At 42.3% G+C, this 20,015-nt stretch overlaps 1 protein-coding gene across 3 annotated transcripts; it reads left to right on the plus strand.

The window, feature by feature from the left end:
* Nucleotides 1-2,349: 2,349 nt before the first annotated feature.
* SLC38A2 (solute carrier family 38 member 2) lies at nucleotides 2,350-18,580 on the plus strand. Of its 3 annotated transcripts, XM_033057830.1 has the most exons (16): nucleotides 2,353-2,619; nucleotides 3,312-3,490; nucleotides 3,712-3,793; nucleotides 3,913-4,028; nucleotides 6,933-7,006; nucleotides 7,097-7,189; nucleotides 7,386-7,467; nucleotides 10,367-10,449; nucleotides 11,413-11,471; nucleotides 11,598-11,741; nucleotides 12,469-12,548; nucleotides 12,640-12,740; nucleotides 13,127-13,251; nucleotides 13,856-14,000; nucleotides 14,118-14,215; nucleotides 14,954-18,580. In XM_033057830.1, the coding sequence occupies exons 2-16, from the start codon at nucleotides 3,372-3,374 to the stop codon at nucleotides 15,050-15,052; spliced, it is 1,500 nt and encodes a 499-aa protein (XP_032913721.1). In that variant the 5' UTR covers nucleotides 2,353-2,619; nucleotides 3,312-3,371; the 3' UTR covers nucleotides 15,053-18,580. The 3 variants fall into 3 exon arrangements, with proteins under 3 accessions (XP_032913719.1, XP_032913721.1, XP_032913722.1); XM_033057828.2 differs by having other exon boundaries at nucleotides 2,350-2,619; nucleotides 13,856-14,215; XM_033057831.1 differs by lacking the exons at nucleotides 2,353-2,619; nucleotides 3,312-3,490; nucleotides 3,712-3,793 and adding an exon at nucleotides 6,091-6,258 and having other exon boundaries at nucleotides 3,940-4,028; nucleotides 13,856-14,215.
* Nucleotides 18,581-20,015: the final 1,435 nt, after the last annotated feature.

Below are 20,015 nucleotides of genomic sequence, written 5' to 3' on the forward strand. Positions count from 1 at the left end.
ATATTCTGGAGCAGTGCAGATTGCAGTCACATGTTGCAGAGTTCCAATAATGGGGCCATTAGAAATACAGCAGTTTTTCTTCCCGGATGCATTTTACCAATCTTTTGTCTCATAAATGAGGAACTAAGCCTCATCATCGTTTTCCATATAAAATGAAGGCGGTTCTAGAAAAAAAAAATCAAGCACTTGCAGAGTGAAACTTTTACGTTGCTAAAAAATGTGGCTTAAACTTTTTGAAAAGCTGCACTGTCCACGACAACCAGATCACATCTACAAAGATGGTTGCTGTATTTGTCAGGCGCATGTGGGTTACCTCAGCACGCACAGAATCTGTGCGCTTGCCTTGGAACGGATGATACAGTCCAAAAACGTTACCAATACGTCATTACGGCTGTTGCCACACTGGCAAAACCCACAACAAACAGGTCACCTTGACCTGTGTCATGTACGTTGTTTCACAGAACTGCTGACACCCGAAGAATGGGATTGACTGAAAGAGGCACCAGGCATTCACCATTCCCACTGGAAAAAGAGTGCGCCCTGCCTTCCCCGCAGTAGTGCTTATTTATGTATCGCTGTGACTGCGCCGTGAAGGCGAGCGACGCAGCCTTTCCATTTAACCCGTTAGCTCGCCGAAGCCTTTCCAAATTGCCCGTTGTGCAGTCAGACTTTCAGAGGACCGAAAACGCCGTGGACTGGCACTCCTGGGGCGACTCTAGCACCGCTCACGGCCACAGGCAGCGCCGGTCGCGCTCCGCCGCGCCCGCAGACGTGGGAGAGGCGGGCAGGGCAGCAGCGGCCGCAGCCCAGAACGCCCCGAGCCCGCTCCGGGGTCACTTCCAGCGCCGCTCCCGCGGAAGCAGGTGCGCCGCCGCCGCCGCCCCTCCGCGCCCCGGGGCTGCGCGGGAAGGCGCCGCAGCGCATCGCCGGTCCCGCCCCGCCGGGCTGCGGGGGGCCGAGCCGTGCCGCGCCGGATGGGGGCGGGGGGCGACTGCAGTGATGGAAAATTTTCGGCTCCTGCATCTCCTGCGCGTGCCTCGTCGGTCCCCGCCCCTTCCCGGCTTCCACTCCCCCTCCCATGCCGGAGTCGGCGGGGGCGGCGCAGAAGCTTCGGCGGTGGTGGCGGTCGCCGCCTCGCGCCGCCCGGCGCCTTCCCGCCCGCCTGGCCCGGCGACAGTGGCGGGGCAGAGCCACCGTCCTCCCGCCTGTCTCTGCCCTGGGGAGCCTCGAGGCTCCGTCAGTGCGGGGCTGGTGGTGAGGGATTCCCTCGACGGTGCGAGCCGCTCTCGCGTCGCAGCGGCCACCACTGCCCCGGGACGGCAGAGGGGCAGCCGCCCCTCGCACCCTCCCCTCGGGCTCTCGATGCTGCAGAAGAAGGGAGCGAGGGCGATAACTTGGGGGGGTTCAAACGACCCAGTGGCAGGGCATCCTCCCCACTCGAGGCTGGCAGTACCAGACTGGCCTGGCGGTGCGCTGCTGCCGCAGGGACAGGAGCTGGGGAGGCTGCTTTGCAACCCCCTGCCCCCCTGGGGACAGCAGCCCAGTGGGCCCCCACTACCCCCGTAAAGCCCCGTTCGGAGTGTCCTGCGCTGCACAGTAAAGCCCCGCGTCCCACTTCTACGGAGGGCAGGAAAGCTCTCCAAACCTGCTGGAGTGATTACCTAAAGAAAAGGAAGCAGGATGTTCTGTTTCCACCTCTCTCCCCTACAGGGAGTTTATCGTGAATCACACCACTGTCATTTCTGTTCACTTCCCGACGGAAACGTTCGGGGAGTCTGTCGGCTGCCCTCTGAATCCGGGCCTACACGTGCGCTGCTGCAAGTGTTAAAAATAGGGAGTGACTGCAGCGAGGAGCTATGATGGGTCAGTGGCACCTCGTCCCCTGCCACGCACCCGGCTCCTGGGAGACGCCTGCGCCAGAGCCCGGAGCCAGGCGCGGGGTGGAAAGAGGGAGGCACATCCTGGGTGAACCGGTAGGCACCGGGTGCTGCAGTCACGCTGCGGATGCTGCACTGGGCCGGTAGAAGCGCCTCTCAGGGCAGGGCGCTCCTGACAAGCACCGCAGGGTCCTGTCCCCGCCGCGTAAACCAGCGCCCCAATGTAAACACTGGAGAGCTGCTCGGCTCATGTGCTAGCGGCCGCGCTCCCGACCCCCGCCGGGCGCACGCCGGTGAGCGGCTCCCAGCCCTGAGTCGTGGACGCCCCCGGCCCCCGTGTCCCCCGGCCCCCGTGTCCCCCGGCCCCCGTGTCCCCCCAGGCGCTGCCCGAGCAGGGGGTCAGTCGGGCAGGGCGGGGGGCGGCGCGGCGGCGGGGCGGGCACCGCACCCTCTCGGAACACGCCCACATTCCTGCCTGAAGAGCGGCGGCGCCCCGAGGGCTCCGTCAGTCAGGGAGCAACGCCGGAGAGGCACGGACGCGATATTTTCTTTCCTTTTGATACCTCTGACTTTTTTACGTGATTTTTTTTTCTACCTTTATTTATCTAGGGGCTTGTTTTCGCTGACATTTCATAGTTAAGGGCTTTTTTTCCCTTGCAAGAAGCAGCAGCGGAGACAGGAGGAACTCCTGTTATTCCGAGGCTTCGGGAGAAACCCTCGCTTTCAAGCTCGTGCGGAGAAGGTACGGCAGGGGCTGGCTGTTACCGGGCCACCAGGAGGAGGAACGGGGCGACTTTGCGGACGGCGAGCGGCTCGTCCTTCGCGCCTTTGTCCGGCGGCAGCGCCCCGGCTTGTGGCCAGGAGCCCGCCGCGCTCCGCCGGGACGCGCCTGGGGACGGGCGCGCCGCCGTGCGCCCCGGAGAGGTGGAAACCCGCAAAGCGACCGCGGCGCGACGCAGCCCCGCGACCGGTTTGCGTTTTTCCATTGAAAAACGCCGGCACGTGCGGTGCTGCCGGCGGAGAGGAGGGAGGTAAACACAGGGAGGGACAGCCGCGGGGCGGGAGGCTCCGGCAGCCGATGTGACAATCGCCGATCGATGTTGCATCAGTTTGCTCTCCGCTATCGGGGCGGGGAGGCGGAGGGGGGAGGGGGCAGTGCGGCGTGGCGGTGCCGCCGCTGTCTCGGTGCGGCGCTGGCCGCGCTGGCGGTGCCGGCGCTGGCCGCGCTGGCGGTGGCGGTGCTGCTGGCGGTGCTGCTGGCGGTGCTGGCGGCGGCGGGCGCGCCCCCGCCCCGGCGCGGCGCTCACCTTTGTCCGCGCGCCCCCCGCCCCGCGCGCCTGGTACTTTTCCACTCGGCGGCGGGCGGGGGCCGCGGGGCCACGTGACGGCCGCGCGCCCGCTGCGGCACTGACGTCGCCTCCCGCCCCCTCGCAGGCGCGGCGATCCCGCCGGCAAGGACAAAAGAGCGGCCGAGCCCGACCCCCGCCCGCCAGCATGAGCAGCGCCGAGATGGGCAAGTTCAACATCTCGCCCGACGAGGACAGCAGCAGCTACAGCTCCAACAGCAACGACTTCAGCTACCCGTACCCCACCAAGCCGGCTGCCATGAAGAGGTGAGCGGGCTCCGGGTGCGCCGCGATCCGTGCGCCAACGCGGGCGTCGCTGCCGCCGGACACGGGCGCGACGCTGCGCGCCCCGACGGGGTGGGCTGGTTCTTTCGGGGTTATCCCGTTGGGTTTTCCTTTTCCCTTCGAAATGGATCGGAAATGCTGGTCTGGGAGTGAATATGCAAGTTGCCCGTAAGAGTCACAAATGATGCAATGTTGTTTTGCAGCCACTATGCGGATATTGATCCAGAAAACCAAAATTTCTTGCTCGATTCCAACGCTGGAAAGAAGAAATACGAAACTCAGTATGTAAGTACCCAGCAATGACGTTCCCAATAAACAAACAGACGTACTGCCAAACTTATTTGTTTTAATTCTGGGATGAGTAACAACTTTCTATTAATCATTACCTATCTCCCTTTCCTCAGCATCCGGGTACTACTTCCTTCGGAATGTCAGTATTTAATCTGAGCAATGCTATTGTGGGTAGTGGCATCCTTGGTCTTTCTTTTGCCATGGCTAACACTGGAATTGCTCTTTTTGTGTAAGTATCTTTTGATTCATCAATAAAACCCCCATCCTTCTGGTGTGTAATTCATAATGGAAAAATACTTGGTGTAAGAATATGACCCCTAGAAAATATCCAGTCATTTTCGTCGGTGCAGAATTGCGTTTTAGGATTTATGGCTTGTTGTAAATTTAAGGATTGTTACGCATTCAGAAGAACCTGCAAAAATTTAACACACTCATTGCAAGTTCTGCAACCCTCAAAAAGATTTTACGGTGGATTTTACTTACTTAGCTGTAGTTTTTCCATGAACGAGCTGATAGGCTTTCCCTGGAAGCTCTGTTATCCAAGTCCCAATCAGGGATGTGGTCTCCCTTTCCTCAACTGACATCGTTGTGCCTACAGAGTTACAATGTTCTTAACCAGTCAAGAAGTTTGTTTTGTTGCTATGCTTTCACTCAGTTCAGGGATATGGTTTCAGTCACACCTATAAAATTTTTTTCTGCCTGTAAGCGAGGGATGTGGAATAACCAGCATATCCTTATTGGCCTGTCTACATTGACAGAAGTTTTGAGGTGTAGGACAGAACTACAATAATGTAAATGGAAACAACAAAAGGACACAGTTATGTACGGTGCTATTGAATGTCTTGGGAAGGTACACTTTTCCTGTATTGGAGGCAGTTCATTCAGCTCACACAACATGTAGTATCAGTGACTTGACTGCAAATGGGTATCCATGGATATGTATAAAGGAACATTGTGTTTTTATCCTGGAAATAGATGAATGTGGTGGATGTTCAAGAACATGTAAAAAGCAATGTTTAGTTCAAAATTTCCCTGACTCTGCTGCCAGATTTCCAGAAAGTAGGTCAGATTTACTTCCAGATGTTTCACAGTGTATCCGGGGGTGCTCAAGTTTCCTAAGGAAACTACCAACGTGTAAAGTTCTGAGCTAAAGGGTTTTAAGTGTATGGTGATTTGTTAATCTTTTGCCAAGATTTTCACTTGCTTTGATGGTACTAAACTGAATGAACAATTTAGAACGAATCTAAAAGGGATACTTCATCTCTCTATACATCAGTTTTGTGCTCTGAAGATGTTACGCAGCGCATGAAAGATAATCAGTGTAATGCGCATTAGAATGTCTCTGAGGAGAGGAAAAAAGAGAATTTAGGTTAGCTATTTGAACAGACTGAGGGGGTGGGAATCCTTTTTCTGAGGAAAAAAAAATATTCAAAATTGTCAATTTAACAATTGGGTGCTGAGGCAATTGAGTTGATTTTATGATACTGCATTCAGCTCTATTTGCATTAGTGCTGTTTCAAAGACAAGCTAGCTTGTTACCTTTCAAAACTTGTAGATCGTACAGTTCTGAGGCAGGAAAGCAGTTAATCACAGATGATACTGAGGATTTATGATGACACTGAGGGCATTACAGGCATCCCTTAATAACTAGGTTACAGAATCAGATCCAGATGCAGTTGATTAAGGCAGTAAGTTCTTCGAAGACTATGGAGGCACTTGTGTAAGTGCTGTGACTTGTCACTTGTGTCAGCACTAAATAAATGAATAGAATGGTCTGGAGGCCAGAAACAGAGTGAGCTTCTAGATGACTTTGCTGACTGATCTTGTCTATGCTGTAGGCAGCCATTCCAGCTCAGGACTAAGAGGTCCAGGGTGTGTGCCGTTTTAAAGTAGTGTAACCCTGGCACATCTCTGGCACATCTCAGCTGTGCTGTTTCTACCCGATGTCTGAGTCAAATCCTAGTTAATCTCTACCTGTCAGAAATAGAGAGGTTTATTTGTGTGCTTGTGTTAGTGTTGAATTGGCACAGTAACGTTGAGTTTCCTACACAGATCACGTGAATCTTCTCAGATCTTTTTGTTTCCAGTTCTTTGTGCTGCATTTATTAAATTTGCCAACGTTAGAAATGACACAAAAGGAAATGTACTCTGGGAAATTAAGTTTGCCCTTTTTAAGCCATTTTTTGATATGCTGATTCTCAGGTTTCCTATTAAGCAAAATGCTTGTATTGGTATAAGAAAGACCAGGGTTTTTTTTTTAACGCTTTGTAATTTTCCACTGTGTTCTCCAGCAGCCGCGAAGTCCCCCCTAGCGTGCCACTCCAGGAAGTGCATTTGTTGTGGGAGAGATTTGTTGTTGAGAGATCCGAATTTTAGGTGATGCAAATGTGCTTCTGGAAATAATATGCATTGCCTGTAAAAGCTGTGGGGAAGATAAACAAGCCACTAGCGATTCCCATGTAAGCACATCTGAAGAGTTAACTTTTGAGGAAAGAATTTTTTTAATGACAATAGATGTGTATTTCCATTTGAAAACACAGCTCTCAATGAGACTGAATTTTCACTCAATTCTTTATGCTTTTGCAGTTTCATCCTTACATGAAAAAAAGGACATAACACAGCTTTAAGCTGAAAAGCTGATTTCTTTTAAGACCAAGAGATAATCTTCACTTGAGCTTTAGTTAGCCTCGACTGTTCCATAGGTGCATGACACATTGTTGAACAAGGACAGGAAGAGGGGGAAACAGTTTCTTACAAGGATACAAACCTTCCCTACCCCCCCACCCTCACACATTCCCACTGATACTTTAAGTTATTTATTATCTATGTAGCCAAGTGTAATAGGCTGACACTTGGTGATGATTATGCCGCTTTAAACTGAATAGAATCGTTGTTCAAGCCTACATTAGAACTTCTTTGTGTGCCTCTGAAATGCAGTTTAGTATAAAATCCTTTCTATACACGGCATTAATTGGGTTTTCAGAACACTTTTAACTGACCTGAGAATCTACATTTTTTCCCATAAATTATTTTAATATGGATAATGTTTATATTTGATACATCTTTACTATTTAATAGGGTTACAGTAAGTCATTTATGGCTATTACAAATTTGCATGTTTTTCTCTCCTCAGGATACTCCTGCTGGTTGTCTCAATATTGTCTTTGTATTCAGTGCATCTTCTTTTGAAGACTGCCAATGAAGGAGGTATGGCAAATTTACAAATACCTACTATTTGTTTCTTATGGTATCTTTGTGAAATCCACCCTTCCAATGGGATATTGTATCTTCCTTTAGGATCTTTATTGTATGAACAGCTGGGAATGAAGGCCTTCGGTATGGCTGGAAAACTTGCTGCTTCTGGATCAATTACAATGCAGAACATTGGAGGTGAGTGCAAGATCTTAAGATGTCTGTACTGTCAGTAGTAATTGTTCCCTGCTTATTCTTGGAGACTTATTTGTCACACAACATGTGTTCATTAACTGCTTGTGTTCAAGTGAAGTTATGAAACATGTTATGTGATTCTTGGCATCGTGTGGCATATTCTATATTTGTAATGATCTATGATGTTATTCACCTACAGCTATGTCAAGCTACCTCTTCATAGTGAAATATGAGTTACCATTGGTCATCAAGACATTTATGAACATCGAAGAGACCACAGGGTAGGTGTTAGAACTCCTCATCAGAGAAACTATTAGGAGAAACAAATATGGAGACTGTATATATTTTTATATGAAGACCACGTTCGGTACACCGTAGGGTAGCTTCTTATTGAGACAGAGATACAGTAAGTTTTCCCTTCCCCTGAGTGCTTCACTTCATTTAGATCAAGCCTGACCTGGGAAAAGGGTAGAAAAATACAGGTATCGCATCATATTGCAGAAAGCTGTTCTGTAAAGAACATCAGGTAAGTGTTAATGTATGTACTAGTCAGTACATACACTTGATAAGGAAAGATAAATGTGATCATGGTTGTGGTTTTATTTTTTTGTTTGGTTTTTTTATTTTCTTGCTGCATTCAAAATGATTTGGTCTGATTAATTTGGCTTTCTAGTATTGATATTGTGGCAAGTGATTAATGTAAGATTAAGGTGCAGTTATGCAAGGAACAGTTCTCAAAAAGACACAGAGAATAAACATTGGCCTAAACCACAGTTTATGTGCCCAAGACTAGAGTGATAGATACCTTGACATCTAGTCCTGGAGACACCTTGACTCCAGAGTGACTTTCCTGCTTGGCTTTAAAAAGAGGATTTATTTTATCTAACCATATTTTGAGTTCATCATTACAATAGTCTTAGTACAATCAGTGGAGAAGGGTGATCCTCTGTAGTGATCAGTTCGGCGCGCTTTTTGCGCATCTCCAAAGAACAGTTGATCATATCACTCTGTATTGAGGGGGTGTGTAAAAACAAGATGCCTGAGTTCAGATGGATAGAGTTAAGTGCTATAAATCTCACTCTTCAGAGTTGTACTTCTGTGCCTTGTCCTGAAGTGTCCCAGTCTTGAGAGGGCTGAGCAGCTCAAGACTCCAACTTACACCTAAGCCTGAGTTCAGAAGGTAGGCATTATTCTGCCATGTTCCCCAAGGGGTTCAAGCCATTTGGTGATGTTCATACAGCTTGCTGATAGATACTGTCATAATAACGGTGCTAGCCATATTTTTTTTTCCTTTTTTTTTTTTTCTTTTTTTAATGTACTCAAATATCGCACCTACCCTATTTACTTAGTAGTGTTATGTTTACAAATTCTTTTCTGGGAAGGTTAATTTCTCTCCTTTGGCTAAATTCAAGTCCATATTTTTTGATTCTTACAGAGAGCCCCTGGAGTAGCCAGTATTTAGAAGGGGGCTCGGAGGCAAATGTTTTTAACTGTCCCATCTTCAGTAAAGAATTCAAAACTGGTTGCAATTCAAGAGGGAAAATTAAAATCTGTGAATCTCACTGGATACAGCTGCTGTTTTGCAAATCTGACAGAGAAAATTAAGAAACTGAGATCTGTATCTTAAATGTTTTCTTGTTGGCTGGCACTAGGTAGCTGTACATTGATTTAAAGTAATTATTTTCTCAGTGCTCTGGCAATCGTGAACCCCATTTAACTGACTCTCTCCATGCATTGCTTAGGGGAGTCTGGGTGGCTACCATTGGCATGGATTCCACTCTGGCAGCCTGGGGCCTAAAATGTAAGCACTTACCTGTTTAAGTGTGTCCCAAAATACTGCTTACTGTAAAAGAACTTCTGGAATTTTGAGACGATATTACAAATACTAGCTCCATTATTAAAATTTGTTTAGCAACTTCTAAAGTACTTGGCTATATTTTAAAACTGCACAATCCCATTCTTTACTCTTCAGGATGGAAAGACTTTGAAGTCCTTGATCTGAAAGTCCTGATGATCTCTCTATGGTATGCACAATAGCAGTGCATGTTCTTGTGATTGTATCAACTGCAAGGAGTTTCTTTGTTGTGATTTCTTTTAAATTTGCCACAACTCTACTATATTTAAAGAAACAACAAAAGGTGTATGGTGTTAATGTCCTATACATCTGAAGTTTCTAAAATGCTCCTTTTTCACATCTAGTTATCCCAAGTAAAACTGAGGAAAAGAGATGACTACATCATTTTTGCATTTACTATGTAAATCCAGAGCAAGTCTGTTAATTATTCCATATTTCCATTACCATATAAAAGATTATAATTCAGCAACTGAGTTTGGATATACACATTTCAAATTAAATTATGTTTACCTAAACAGTATACAGTCCATTTAAAAATAAATACTGTTAAATTACATTATAATGGGATGTCAAGTATTAATACTTGGGAATAAATGTGTAACTTAGTGTTAATTTAATTGCTTAAAGCATATAGGATGGTCCTGTAGGACTTTGTTTTTATGTATTTCAAAAAAAATGTTAATCTTCTAATGCTCAAAAATGTTTTGTGAAAAAATAGCTGCTGCTTGTTACAGAAAAAAATGGCAAAAATGTTCTGAAGGAAAAAGCTTCTGAAGTTCTTACCATGTTTTCCCTACTGAAAGGGACTAAATGTGCCTCCAAGAGACTCCCTGTGCTTGTTGGAGTTTTCTCAGCTAGTGGGCTTGAGCTACTGCCTTACCTTCAGCCCTCACCTGTTTTTCTTTAACTCCCACAGGGCACCCAACAGTATTTTCTTTCCATTAAAAGTGGAAACCCTGCTGGGGCCCTGCAATATTCTAACACATCTGGAGAGTTAGGAACCAGCACTTAAGAAAACTATATTTTTTCCATGATTGATCCCACTTGACTTTTTTCTAACCAATCATTTACTTTTCTGTCTTCTGACTTCCAGATGTTATTATTTTTATAAAAGGACACTAAAGGAAAGGCACAATGCAGGTTTGGGGTGAGATAAGAAGCTATTGTAGGGTGTTAGGTCCATATAGGAAATTAAATGCTGCCATTTGTGAGATCAGGTAGTGCATTTTTTTAAGGAACCATATGTCATAGAAGAGGGAAGACTAAACTGCAAATGTATTTTTTAAATACTTGAATGCTTACAGATATTACTTTCTTTTCTACAGAGAATGGTATCTCAACGGTGACTATTTGGTGCTGCTGGTGTCTGTCATCCTCATTCTTCCCCTGTCCCTACTGAAAAATCTAGGTAAGAAGTAGAGAGCAATCAAAATAAAAACCCACTGGAAATGCTGTGGAGAAATGTGCTGATGCAATGTTTGAATTTTGAAACACTGTGTGAATTAACAACTGTCTCCAAACTTGTCTCTTGGGGCTAATTAGCATTTAGGTAATGGCTGTTAGTCTCCTTGAAGAAAGGGATAAAAAATCAAGACAAATATACTAAATTACAGATATGTTTGTGGAAGATGAAAGGACAGCAGATAGGATGGCTTTAGAACAAAGCTCAACAGTAACTTTCTGTTTCTGTTTTCATCCCAGAGTTTGACCTATCTTGGTCAATATTACAATATTGTTACCAGGTATCCTGTAACAACCTTCAAAGAGTAGGGCTGCTAACCCTGGGCAGTATCTCTTTTCATTTTAGATCCCAAGGAGTAACAGAATATTCATACCAGATGCTTTATCTGAAATGGCTGTAATTCAGTGATATATGTGAATAATTCCGTTAACAGGCTATTTATTCAGAGAATCCTGTAGTGGAACTTTAATAAACTGAGAGTATCAATGTGAAGTACTCTCTCAAATTGCTATTTTCTAGAAGTTAAGTAAATCAGCCTTTTTCCTCCTTTTTTTTCTAAGTTATTTGATAGTGCATACTATTAAAACTAATTCTGTATTATTCTTAGTATACAATAAACAATTCATATAGTTGTTGCTGTGGGGTTTTTTAGTTTGCTTCTTTTGCTTCTAAATTACAAAGTTTACAGACTCACTGTATATACAGACCCTAATACGTCTTTCAGAACCTTTAGATCTGGCTTGGGATTAGCAGAAAGTCAATGAATAATTAACTTGTTCTTTGTAATGCTAAGGAAATGACAATCTAAAGAGATCGCTTGACAGAATATATTTTGTCATAATGTTTTGACTTGAATGGTGTTTGTGTTTGTTGTATCTTAGATTTTGTTTTTATCTTTCTTGATCACAGGGTATTTGGGCTACACCAGTGGCTTTTCCTTACTTTGCATGGTCTTCTTTCTGATTGTTGTAAGTATAATCTTGTGAATTTCCACTGCTTGTAAAACTGCATTTCAAAGTGAAATTAAACATAGCTTCTAAAATTTTTCACATATTACATTAGTCAAAGTAATAAATGCATGGCTTTATTTCTAGGTAATTTGGAAGATGTTTCAGATTCCTTGTCCTATGGACAGTGTCATCATGAACGTGACATTATTAAACGCAACAGTGGCGCCTTTGGTAGATGAAAATATAACAAATATGTGCAAGCCACGATATTTCATCTTCAATTCACAGGTAACTGAAAATCAGATGCTTTGTTAAAAATAACCGAGATTAATTATGTGGCAGATAAATTAGGTAATTTTTCCTTCAAACAGTTGCCCAGTTTTAAAATTGGAGTGTGTTAAGACTTTCTGTTCCAGTAGACTTGGGCAGTGTTTACCTCATGCAGACTGGGTGTTTCCACATGCCAAATGCACAGAAATAAGAGGTGTTTGTGGTTCCTGTTTGAGTGGCAAAAAACAAATCTCTCATTCTTCAGTGTAGTATTTCTCAAGCTTCCTCAAGGAAGTTGGTGAAGCATTTTAAAAAGTAGATTGCAGAAGAAGATGAAGAAAATTGTAGAAGTGTGCAAATAAGATGTCTGACTTGTTCTCAGTCCCAAATTCTTGACTTAAGAATGCTCCCAGTTACAGTGGTGTATCTCCACACGTGAAATACTCAGTACCAAGTTCAAAATACAGTGACTGAAGCCTGTGAGTTGCTGAACATGATTTTGAATGCAAATACATTCAGCTCAGCATGGACTTCAGTGACATTTGAGACTATTTGGTACCTCAGGGTCTGGGTTTAAGAAAATAATAACTTGTTTTAACATTTTCTGAAATCTCTGTTGTGAAGAATATCTGGTCTTTATCACCAAATAAGACCAAAACTGAAAAAATCTCCTGATGATTTTGTAAAGTAAATTTCTAATGTCTGTTGAGATACTTAAGAAACATACTTTTGGTTTTTTTTTCAGACTGTTTATGCTGTCCCAATCCTAACATTTTCTTTTGTCTGCCATCCTGCAATTCTTCCTATTTATGAAGAGCTGAAAGGGTAAGTGTTAGATATATATCTGTTACTAAATAAACAAATATAGTATGAAACAGTACGTTCTCACTACTAACAATGTATCTTTTTCTTACAGCCGAAGCCGTAAAAGAATGATGAGTGTGTCCTATGTATCTTTTTTTGCCATGTTCCTCATGTATTTATTGGCTGCTCTCTTTGGATACTTGACATTTTATGGTAAGTATGTCTCTTTGCTTTCTTTAAAATTATTTGTGTTTTGCAAACTCACAGTATTATTTTAAAAATAGAACAAGCAAGCATTTACTATGCATTCTAAATATGCACTGTTACTTGGACTTTTTTTTAAGTACTTCTATAAGTGCACACCCTAAAGGAGATCAGTAATAGAATTAGGCCCAAGACATAGGATTAAAATTGGATTAAAACAGATTCCGTGCCTCCAAGTCATCCCTGTATAAAATAGATACATTCTTACAGGAGATCTTGAGGCTTTCAATTCATATTGAAGATGTAACTGTAAAATTTGCATGGAATCTAGAGCAGATGCACATATTTAAGAAGTTTGTCAACTAAATCTGATTAAAATACTGTTTCCTTTACAGAGAGAGTTGAACCAGAACTGCTTCACACCTACTCTGCTTATCTGGGTGCTGATGTTCTCCTTCTTATTGTGCGTCTTGCTGTACTTATGGCTGTAACCCTCACTGTACCTGTAGTTATTTTCCCTGTAAGTAATTTTATTTTTTTTAACACCTGTACTGCTGTAGTCATTTCCTGATTTGGCAACTCCTGTTTATTAATTGAAAAACAGAAGAGTTTTTCCCTTAACTAAAAAAGGAAACTTATTCTGATAAACTCGATGAATTGTAGCTATACTGTTAAATCAATAAATGTGTAACATTTACTAAGTAGTAGATATAAATATATTCAGTTATATTGTTTTCCTGGTATGGTTGTATTGGGGAAATGAAACAGATTGCCCCTCTATAAAAGTACTTGCACTGTTGTATTATCAGCCTACAAAAGCCAGCATGTTTTTGTACACACATTGTGGACATGATCTGGCCATTTATGTGTCTATTGTTAGGCACTATCCTTAGATGTTACAAAATTTCTTGGAATTTATTTTTGTTCAAGCCAGATACTTTCCCTTGGTTTTGTCCTCCATATTACTTTCATCTTTCACCTTGTATTAAAATCTGAAGCATTCAGGAAAATGATGTTAAAATACTTTCAGAAGAAAGGTCTAATTCGGGTGACAAATCACTGTATTCCAAAGTGAAGTCTAAACTGTTTTGGGTTTTTTTTTTTTTTTTCCCTACCTTCCAAAGATCCGCAGTTCCATTACCCAGCTGCTGTGGGCAGGGAAGGAGTTCAGTTGGTTCCGTCACTGTTGCATTACCATGGCTCTTCTGGCATTTACCAACGTGCTCGTTATCTTTGTCCCTACTATTCGAGACATCTTTGGATTCATTGGTAAGTATTTGCTTGTCAGACCGAACAGTTTTTCACATTTCAGTAAAAGCAGTCCCAGTCTAATGATAGTATGTTTACTTGTTTATGAATATTTATTTCCATGGTTTTTCTCTACAGGTGCTTCTGCGGCTGCCATGCTGATCTTTATACTTCCTTCTGCCTTCTATATCAAATTAGTGAAGAAGGAACCAATGAAGTCAGTGCAAAAGATTGGGGTATGTATAGACAAATATGTAACTACACTTGCTTACTAATTCAAATCCAGAAATTTAATTGTCTTCATGATTTATGAATTTTGAAGTCCTGGCGAAGGTGGTCAGTGAATTGGCATTTGATGTTACCTTGCGCAGTTGCAAGAAGCTGCATAGGAACTCAAAACCAAGGAACTGACCATCACAAGACTCAGTTCACTTCAGTGACTTCTTTCAGCCGCTGGCCCCCAATCTCAACAGTTGCTGGGTCATTCTGTTGCTGCTAAGAACCAGATTTCAACAGAATACCCTAAGAACTATGTTTAAAAAGCCTTAACATTCTTCAAATATTCTTTTAAGACTTATTTACATAATTTTCCTCATAAAAGCTCCTCTCTGCCAATTGTTTGGGTTATCTTGATTGTTCTTGTTGCTCTTACTAATCACAGGCATACTGACTCATAATTGCAATCAGACATACTGAGTCAGAGTCAAGTTAGCAGCCGCATTCACTTCCCTTAGTTGAGGGCAAGGTCTGCTATACTGAAAATAAATTTACTTTTTCATTTGAGAAGGGATGCCAAATATGAGAGAAATACTTAGCTGCTTGTCATTGACTTGATCTCATGTCTCTTTTACTCTGTCCTTTCTGAGCAATGGCATTTGTGCCATGCATGGGTGTGAATTTATAGGTGTATGTTGTGGTTTACCAACAGTGTCGTAACAGAATCTGAAATACATATTTTATGTTTTCTTTTTCAGGCTTCATTGTTCTTTCTGAGTGGTATACTTGTGATGACTGGGTGTATGACACTGATTATTCTAGACTGGACCCAGAATGTTACATCTGATGGCCATTAACTGCCCTGGTTTAATCTCTAATACTCCACTTCAAATGCCAGTGTTCACTCAGATACCTACTGAGAATGAAAATGAGCTATTCAGCTTCCTTTAAAAGGCAGATCCTTTGTTGATGGTTCTCCTGATTGTAGAATATCTGAACTCTGTCTTTAAGAAACTATTCTGCATGATGGAAGTGGATATTAACATCAGACCACGTGAGTGTCTGGCTGAAGGAAGTGACAACTTTATTCCATTCCAGAGAATGGACAGAACTCTCTGTAGACTTTTATCAAGCCATGTTTGGCTTTCGTCATTGTTACTTGGATATTTTGTTATTTTACTTGAATGTGCCTAATGGAACCATTTGATGGGAGAAAGAACTCTTTAATTTACAGCAAAGTGTTTAAATAACCAATGAGAGAGCGAGAGAAAGAGAGAAATGCTATTATTTTTTGTACCAAAAATTCTTATGGACCTCAAAAGCACTATTTTGACTTTAAGAAACATTTTTCTAAAAAGAATGAAAAAATAAAATAGAAGAGCTCAGAAGAATATTTAATTAGCGTCCTAAATTAAACTTAGTTTGACTTTCTTGATCTCTTCACTCATGTCACCAGTGACAGGACCCAAGGAAAAGACATGAAACTGAGTCAGGGTAGGTTTAGGTTGGATATCAGGAGAAGTTTTTTACCCAGAGGGTGTTTGGGCACTGGAACAGGCTACCCAGGAAAATGGTCACAGCACCAACCTGATAGAGTTCAGGCTGTGTTTGGACAACGCTCTCAGGCACTCCTAGGTTCTTGGGGTGCTCTGTGCATGGCCAGGAGTTGGACATAGTGATTCTGATGGGTCCTTTCCCACTCAACATACTTTATGATTCTGTAAAAGGATAATTAGAAGAAATTTTATTTTTAAAATGCTTCTAATGACCAAAACAGAAAATAAACCAATTCAGGTCAAAATTTTCTGATACTTAATGTTTCCCATGAAGTTTCCTTAGAGAAAATAATCCTGAAAATCATTTCAGGCTTACATAAGTAGCTAGAGTTATAAAAAACAGTGTGGAAATGCAAATTTTCAAACTTTAAAAAAACCCACCCTTTAGAAAAGGGTACATTTGAGAAAAGTAATCTAAATTGTAAAAGAAGGTATTGACATTTCCCTTCTTGAGGTACTCAGTAGTGCAATTGAGTAAAACAGGGTTTGGGGTTTTTGCTTTTTGGGTTTTTTTTTCCTGTTGTAGGTAGAAACTGAATGGCATTGGAACATATGATGCCATTAATACAAAACTCCCTTCTCAAGTTCCCTTTATTAATAAGGTCCACTGTCAGTTGTAACAATGTTTGTTGGGATTTTTTTCTATCCAATCTATCTTGAAACACTCTGTAGGAAAACAAAGTCCTAATGTAGTCTTCTAGTTGTATAATATTCAAAGTCTGTACAGTATTTCTCAAATTCCTCATCCGTTATTGGATTTTGAATTACTTGACTATTCTGTTTCTGAGTCAAAACCACAAAATAACTGCACCAATATTTCATGCTTGGTACAAACTCTCTTCACATATGCAACTGGGATTCCTCTTCCAATTTATACTGTATAGTAGTATTGAAGATAACCTCATAGGCTGGATAGTCATCTCATACTTGTTTGCTTCAGTAATAGATAAGTTTCTAACGAGCCCTAGCTGATGAAACAGGTGCTGTATGGTTGTGATGAGCTATTTTGTTTCTAGTGCATGTTTGCTCTTTCATTCTTGTCCCAGGTTGAAGAGAGGTAACATTTGTGTAACAGCATACTTGGCTTATAAGAGGTTCTCAAACACAGCAATATTGGGTACAAAAGCCTAGATAGAAATTATTAATGAAATAGTCATGGCAATGTGGTCAACTGTCTTAATCTGACACAATGTTTTAAAAATCTATTTATGAAGTCCCACTCAGTCATCGTGTCAGAGAGACCAAGTAAAGGCCTGTAATCCATTGATTAAACAGTGCCTGAGATTTTTTTGCTCTTGTAGAATTAATCAGAGAGAAATCTAAACAATAGTCACCATTTGGCAGATAATGTCAAGCTCTGCCCAGCCATTTAAAATCTATGGAAAAACAACTGCAGGTATTTTGTATTGATACTTCTGCATGACTGTAAGTACTGGTCACTAAGACTATAGTGTAAAACTGTAATGACAAGTTAGATTCCTCGTGTGTTATTTGTATTATTAATTCAGTGGTACTCAACTGGCAATTAATGATCCTGGAGTCAGCACTGACTAATGCTCTGTAGGTACTTCTCTGCCTCAGGTACTGTATATCCATGGCTAACTATCCCATGTTACCTGATCTCCACAGAAGTGCTGAGCACGTGCCTCCTCAGTACTTTGGCAGCTTTTCTTCTTCCTCCACAAATGTGCAAGGGTGGAAGAGGATTAAAATGTTGTCTACCTTTGAGCAATTTGTAGCACATAAGGGATGAAGTGCTTCCCTTTAAAAAGAGGTAAGAACGTGAGAAATATCCTCCTTTCTCACAGCAACCATAGGAGAGGAAGGAGTCATAAGTGAGAAGTTACTACAAAGTCCTTCTTGGCAACCAGAAGGGAAGATTTTTGTGATGACACCTCATAGTGTATTGTACCTGTCACTAATTCTCTGAATGTAGCAATTTACAGATCATACATTATGTGTTCTATAATTTGATGACTGACTCTTCACCTGCAACAGTTGAGTTCCACTTGGCTGGGTCGATTTCCAACATGTGGGGTTTTTTTTAATTACTAATTTTTTTCAAACCTGTCTGTTTAAAGTTACCTACATTACAAACCATCTAAAAGAGCAGCTTCAGTATTAAACCACTGTTATGTCACCTCAGTTAGACATTACTGTCTTCCATGATATTTCAGTCATAAATGTAACATGTTATTTATAAACCATTAATCCATTAAAACTAAAAGTATTTTTCAATATTTATGATAGTCTATGTACATAAATTGTATGTGTGTATATACTGTAAGTATAATGTATATAATGTAGGTTTGGAGTCCAGGATTTATGTATATATTCCTCTCTCATTACTGATTGTTACATCATTTCAAGGAGTTGTCTGTGTTGTACATCTGTGTAACAGCTGTCAAAGGAAAGAGCCTTTTTCAACAAAGTATGACACTTACGGAGATCAAAGTGTGTTACACCTAAGGTGTGTAAGAAAACACTAAGATTGTATTTATTACAAATGTATATGTTGCAATAAACACAGGAATCACTTGGGTCCATAGAAAGCATTGTTCAGGTTCATGTGTACTTTCTGTCTAAAATTTACCATGGGTGTTACGATTTCCTGAACGCAGCAAGTTAACCAGCTCTGCGCTCTGACGCTCGTTGGGCCGCCAGACTCGGGCATCCCGCGGTACATCCGTGTACATATGTAAATACCCGCCTTACTGGTAGAGGCCACAGCCTGGCTACACTTGCTGGCTAGACTGGGGGCCAGCAACACAGTTTCAATGAAACATTGTATGTTTGTTTTAACTGAAATAAAGAAATAGGTAATCCTAAGCGAGGATGCGATGTTTTTCTTGGGGAAGGCATTTGGGGGATTTTCTTTAGAGATGATGGTAAAAGTGTACCTTTAATTTCATGCACATGTAACTGTCTGAGTGCTTTTCAGGGAAGGGGGGAGGGTGGGGGATGGCGTACAACTACATCTGCAACTTATGACACTGTAAGGGTAAAAAACGTAATTTCTTTTGTGGAAAAGGCATAGCTGGAAACAAGACCTAATGTGTTAGATTTTGTATAAGTGTAATAAGTGAGTGAGTCTTGCTAAAATCCTATGCCACTAATCCTCAGTTAAGGTTGCATTAATTATAAGATTGCATAGTATTTTTTTTGCTGGAATCCTCACTTAGTAGCTGTTCATTATATTTTTTTAAGATATGCTTTCTCTGTGTTCACAGTGTTTATGGGTTTGCTCAAAATCCAAAGCCCATCCTGATGAGGGATGAATGCTTTCATTCCTTTCTAGTTCTCATTTTACTGCCATGTTTGTGAAACATGATTTACTCATTTTCAGTGTTGCAGGCCTGTAAGGAGGTGTTAATCAGAATTCAACTCTGGGGACCTGGAGCATGGAGAGGAAGCACTGTGGCACAGCCACATATTGAATCCACTATTTAATGTCCTCTGATTGCTTATTTTGTATTTCATCATTTGCTTACATGCATCTGAAGCATAACTTCAAACAGGTTTTGCATGATGATCATTCTTGGCACAAGAACTGTAAGCACCAAGCTAGCCATTTGGAAAAGGTGATCATGTCTGCAAGGGCTCCATTCTCATGAGGTGTCTGCCATCACACAGGAACTTCACAGCAATGCAGAAACCCTTCCCCTAGAATGCTGCTTGACAAGCTGAGCAATTAATGTTTGCAATCGGGCAATTCCATCAACTTAAACAACATGAGAAACAGTCTTTTCTACATCATATTTCTCACAAGAATGGAAAGTTTGCTCATCTTATGAGATGAATGAGATGATGCAATGATTTTTAAAAAAGGAACTGAAATTATGTTGGGATGGTGTCTAAAATCCCATGCTTTGAGTCTCTCTACCTACCACAAAGTCTTTGCTTTAAAAGAGGGTCAAGTTGTCGCTTCAAGTTTATTCACAATGCTGAACTTTGTAAATGTCTTGAGGTCTGTTCAGGAGACAGATGGCACATTTACTTTCTTCTTGTTCCCCAGAAATTTGCTTCTTTCTTCCACCCTGGCCTTGCCAAGTCTGTTCTGCCCCAAGGTTTCATGTCTAGCCATCTCACCCCCAAGTGTGATGCAGCAACTGGATTATATCAGGTCATATCCTCAATGTCCCCCTGTGGTTAGCTCAGATCCCTGCTTGCAGGGTATCACAGTTCCTGTTCAGTCTGGGTGCCCAGGTTTCCTTTCTGGAGACAGAACAGAGCGTGGCTGGTGTATGCCCAAATTTCAGCTCCA

Source organism: Catharus ustulatus, chromosome 4 (assembly GCF_009819885.2).
Source record: "Catharus ustulatus isolate bCatUst1 chromosome 4, bCatUst1.pri.v2, whole genome shotgun sequence".
Lineage (NCBI taxonomy): Eukaryota > Metazoa > Chordata > Aves > Passeriformes > Turdidae > Catharus > Catharus ustulatus.